General features: G+C 34.1%; 1 protein-coding gene across 1 annotated transcript in view; it reads left to right on the top strand.

Annotated features, from left to right (window-relative positions):
* Positions 1–5,438, top strand: part of Der-2 (Derlin 2) — a 36,871-nt gene extending 31,433 nt beyond the window's left edge. Inside the window, exon 4 of the mRNA XM_089089415.1 lies at positions 4,667–5,438. Coding sequence (XP_088945541.1) covers positions 4,667–5,044 — 378 coding nt within the window. The 3' untranslated portion in view covers positions 5,045–5,438. The remainder of the gene's footprint in view (positions 1–4,666) is intronic.
* Positions 5,439–5,766: the final 328 nt, after the last annotated feature.

Raw genomic sequence — 5,766 nt, 5'->3', positions numbered from 1 at the left:
ATATATATATATATATATATATATATATATATATATATATATATATATATATATATATATATAGTATATGTATAATATATATATGTATAATATATATATGTATAATATATATATATATATATATATATATATATATATATATATATATATATATATATATATATATATATATATATATATATATATATATATATATATATATATATATATATATTTATATATATATATATCTTCTGTAACAAAGCTTCTGTAAATGGTATTATTGTTTTATAGAGAGAGATAAATAATTGCCAAGCTTAGTTAATAAGGAGAAACTAATGAAATATATAGAGTCAGAAAAAGAAAGGGAAAGAGGGCGTTGCATTATATACATATATATATATATATATATATATATATATATATATATATATATATATGCTGCTAGATTTTACCACCCCTCTAGGTAAACAAGGGTTGGCATTTCGTGGGAGGAATCATGGCGGGAAATTCACGTTGAGCACAATTGAATGAAAAACCAGACGAAGTCAAATGTCACCGGCTATCTGTCAGGTAATAGCCAAAATAAATTAATTGCGATTGTTTTGACAGAGCTAGTTCAAAAATCGTAGCAGAAATTAATGAAGCTGACTTCTTTTGCATCTTCGAAGACGAAAAACCCACTGCCAACCATAAAGAGTGTTTAGCTGTAGGTGCACGGTACATTGATAGAGAGGGATCCGCTAAAGATCGTTTACTCGTCATTGTAGATTCTGAGTCAAAGAAAGGAGCCGATATAGCAGAAGCAATTCTACGGGTTTTCCAAAAGGCTCGTATCAATGTAGAAAAACTGGCATTTTAGTGCTACGATTTTGCAAGTAATATGTGTGGGCGCGTCGATGGAACACAAGCTCTCATTTACAAGAAGTTAGGAAGAAACATTCAATACCTAAGATGCCTAGCCCACAGAGGGAACATTTTAGTTCTTTTTGCAAGGATTTACAAAAGAACTGGAAGTATCATTGAGTTTGCCGAGTTGTTCGCTCTAGCGAATTAGAACAGACGAGGGTTGTCTTTAGTTTACATAGCATTCTCTTTTCCAAAAACTATTGCAGTGACATTAGCCGAAGGTGAACGAATATTTGGCAAGATGAAAATCGTCAAGAACAGATTGAGGTTAACTCTTGGAAACGATTGACTTGACTATCTCTTGCTTATGATGTCGGAAAAAGACCTGCTACAAAGAATTGGCCTCAACCTACTTATAGAAAAGTGAAAAGTTGAAAAGCCGCGAAGCCTTAAAGTTTAGCTTATTTTTCTTTGTCTTGATTTTGCTTTTATACCCGAGTTTTTTTCTACATTACATGACAATATTCTGCAACTAATAAACACTATTTTAACACCTGAAAAACGAAATAACAAATATCGGTTGTCGTCGGCACCTACCCGAATTCGTCGGTTGGGACCCTCCCCCAAGGTAAAAGGCTAGTGACGCCCCTGCTGACGAGTGTGTCAAAGTACTCTGCAAAGAGTAAAAATTATATGAATGTACAAAAATTCTAATTCAGTGCGAAAGTGCGAAAGAAATCGAAATTCAGTTTTAATTCGATGAAAATCGTCCTTCTGTTGAAGAATGTGCTTTGAAGTAAAAGATCTGGACACCCATTGTTTGTTTTGAAACTGTACGTGTCATGCCTTGTTACAACCTTCAGTGTTTCTATGATTATTGGTTTGCAAAAAGTAAAATAGTATCGGAGTTTATTCCATTGAGTCATTATTGAATAATCTTTAAGTTTAAATTTCTGTTAATTTCGAAATTCAGCGCTCAGGGACAATATAAAATTTTTGACCCCCCCCCCCCGCCACTCTCTTAAAAATGCTCAGAGATTTAAGAAAACATTTATTCATATGGCGACCCATCAGATGCTGGGCCTATATGAGAGTTTACCTCCCTGCCCCCTATCTACGTCAATGGTCACTGTCCTCTTAAGTCTTGTCTCTTTTTAATCGGTTACCCCATTTTAAAAAGGCTAGGAGTCAATATCATGAGATATAGCCTGAACTTTCAAAGCCGCTTGTCAGCTATTAAATAATAAAATAACCTTATCCCCTTACGAGGACACCGTGTGTGCAGACTTGGAGCATGTCCGAAAAGATACTGTTAGCAAAATTTCAGCAAAATATCTAACGTTGCTGTCCGAAAGCTAATGTGGAGAATGTGCTGCTTCTTCTGCGAACAATCAAACAGTTCGTATGAACGAACTGTAAGTAAGGAGCGACCCGGCTCAATAGTAACCGAAACTCTAAAAGACGGAATTTTTAAACCAATAGATATATTAAAAGAATGAGGTTTTTTATGCTGATTTCAAATATATAAGTTTCATCAAGTTTACTGCTACACATCAAAAGTTGCGCGAGTTACCTGAGAAAATTTGCCTGATTTTCGAAAAAAGGAAGAGACACCCCCTACAAGATATATAACCTTAATCCAAATCGCACCATCAGAGTCACCATTTCAGAGAATTCTACTGTAGAGGTTTCAAGCTTCTATGTGCAAAAATATGGAATCTTGTACTTTTTGCCAGGACAAAGATCACGGATACGTGTTTATTTTTTTTTTTTCAGGGGTGATCGTACCTACCCAGTGGTCCTAGAAGATCGCGGGAGGGCTCATTTGAACAGAAATTAAAAGTTCTAGTGCCTTTTTTCAAGTGACCGAAAAAAAATGGAGTGCAACTAGGACCCCTCCCACGCTCTTTTTTCCCAAAGTCACCCAGTCAAAATCTTGAGATAGCCATTCTGTTCAGCATGGTCGAAAATATAATAGCTATGTCTTTTAGGATGACTTAATCCCCCACAGTCCCCAGGGGAAGGGCTGAAAGTTATGAACTTTACCCAATGTTTACATATAGTAGTGATTATTGGGAAGTATACATACGTTTTCAGGAGGGATTTTTTCCGGTAGGGGGGGGGTCGGGGGTTATGTGGGAGGATCTTTCAATGGAGGAAGTTTTCATGGGGGAAGGGACATTGCTATGAGGGGGGCGCCGGATTTCCCAGAATTATTTAAAAAAAAACGATCAGAAATTAAATTAAAAAAAAAACAAGTTTTTCAACTGAAAGTAAGGAGCAACATCAGAACTTAAAATGAACAGAAATTATTACGTATATGATCTGGGTTCGCCCCCTAGTCAATACCTCGCTCTTTACACCAAAGATTTTTTAGTACTTTCATAAGAGCTATTTATTTTAATTAACTGTCTTTGTGACTAAGGGGTCACTTTTAAAGAATTGGAACAAAATTTGAACTTTAGCGTAAAGAGCGAGGTATTGACTCGGGGGCGAACTCCCTAATATACGCATTAAAAATATATGAATATAGAAGTTCCTTACGTAAGTCACGTATATTTATTACTAATAAAAACTTTCGTAAATAAAATTAAACAGTTTTCGAGGAAACCATTTAACCAAATAAAAGTAAAATGAATATGTAAATTTTGTTTTAATTATTCATGCACGGTGAGCTAAAATCAAAACCTGCAGTAATTCAAAAACGTTCAAAAATTAAATTAAAAAACAAGTTTTTTTAACTGAAAGTAACGAGCGACATTAAAACTTAAAACGAACAGAAATTATTCCGTATGTGAAAGAGGCTGTCCCCACCTCAACGCCTCGCTCTTTACGCTAAAGTTAGACTCTTTCTCACAACTCTATTTTTAAAACAATAAAAAAAACTTTAGCTTAAAGAGGAAGGCTTTGAAGAAGGGACAGCCCCTTTCATATACGGAATAATTTCTGTTCGTTTTAATGTCGCTCCTTACTTTCAGTAAAAAAAAAAACTTTTTTTTTTATTTAATTGCAAACAGGGATTAGCATATTTGATTCAGCGTTTATAGGAATATCAAGTGGTATTTTGACATAGCAAATTAATAAAAAACTGTACTTTTATCACTTGACTGTGTCCCAGCTCCTTCTTAATTCCTGGACGTATGCACACGTTTGCTGATATTTCTTTTTTTTTCAAGTTGGTATTATTTGGCATTATGAGCCAACTGTTGTTTAGAAAAAATTACTAATTACTTGAAAATCACTGAACTTTTGTCTATTTCTTCTGGCTATATACAGGCGTTAGAGATTGGGGGAGGGGGGGGGGAGGAAAACATAGATAGACTGAAAGTTGCTCTTATACAATGAACGCAAGTTTTCCGTATTTAACGTAGAAAGAATTTTGTTTTTAAGTGTTTAGTTCAGGAGAGGGTGTAAACATGATCTTAATGAGTGAGGAAAAGAAACTATTATTTCCTTTGCCAAATTGTTTATTTTCGTTTCTATACTTACAAATATGGTTCTTTCACTCTTTTTAGTTCTTTAGATTTTTAATTAAAAGCATCAATTACGATTTGGGAGAAGATGTGATTGAGGATTCTGAGATACTTTCCTGTAGTATTTTATCAGATAAACCAACTATTGGTCACAAGTTTATCAAATAATTACATTTCTTCTAAAAATGCAGCAGAATATCCTACGCTTTCACAGAAATTTTGATAGCTGAATTCGTTGGATTAATCGAAAAACCCAACAACTTATTCAGGATAAAAAACGCGGAGCTGTCGGATACACTTTTGGATTTGTTACGAATTTAGTAGTTTTTCTAGTCATAAAGGTTTTCTTTTTTTTTCTTTTTTAGGTTTGCGCAATGTTCGTCAATTTGTTGTTTTTGGGTCATGCTTTAACAACGATGCTGGTTTATGTTTGGTCAAGACGGAATCCATTCGTGAGGATGAACTTTTTCGGACTTCTCCCATTCTCAGCTCCCTATTTGCCATGGGTTCTTGTTGGTTTTTCTTTACTACTTGGAAACAGTGTAATGGTAGATTTAATTGGAATAGCCGTTGGACATGTTTATTTCTTTCTTGAAGACGTTTTTCCAAATCAACCTGGAGGCATGCGACTTTTGAAAACACCGAGGATTTTGAAAGTACTATTTGATCCCCCTGAGGAACAAACTGTTGAACTTTCCCCGGAAGATAGACCTGGAGGATTTGAATGGGGTGGTGACAGATAATAAGAAAATGTTTATAAATGTTTCAATATATTTTGATAATGGGCCGTTGAAATTGTTTTACACGTTATGAGGAAGAACAAGACTACAGTGAATAAAGATTGATTCTTCTAAAATGTCCTTCCTCGTGACTTTGAAGTTGGCAATGATGTTGCTTTACTAAAAAAAAATTTATGTGTCCTATCTGAAATGTTTTAATAGCTTTATTAGTTAATTGAAGTAAATAGGCATCAAAGTTTTTGTTAAATCGATAAGCCTTAGTCATGTGGATTAGTTGCTTAAAATTAATTGTTCAATTTGTTAATTACTTTTTTCAAAAAGACTGGGAACTTAATTTAGATTTGCTAGTAAATTATGTCACGAAGGTGTATAACATTAAAAGAAATATTTTGGCTGAGTTTCTTTTTATTTAAGAATTGTCATGCTTTATCCAGGTCGTCCATTGAATGTTCTTTTTTTTACGCCTTTTTTTTCAAATGAGTCATATTGGGTTTTAGTCATACTGTGTTATTTGTTCTTCAGGTTGTCATGGCAGCAGCGCATAATTAACAAGTAAGATTTACTCCTTTTTGAGAAGTCTTCATCTTCTGATCCAATTTTCCTCTTCCTCTTGAAGTTCCTTAATTTGGTTCCGTTTGTTTTCAGTTTCTATTTTATCTAACTTATTAGCGCCAATTGTTTTGTCACGACGGTTGCTTTTTAACATGGTTATTAGGAAGGGTCAG

Source organism: Artemia sp. Qi Xiang Cuo, chromosome 5 (assembly GCF_049724085.1).
Source record: "Artemia sp. Qi Xiang Cuo chromosome 5, ASM4972408v1, whole genome shotgun sequence".
NCBI classification, from domain to species: Eukaryota; Metazoa; Arthropoda; class Branchiopoda; order Anostraca; family Artemiidae; genus Artemia; species Artemia sp. Qi Xiang Cuo.
The sequence above is the reverse complement of the archived record's forward strand: the minus strand, read 5'-3'. Positions and strand labels throughout refer to the sequence as shown.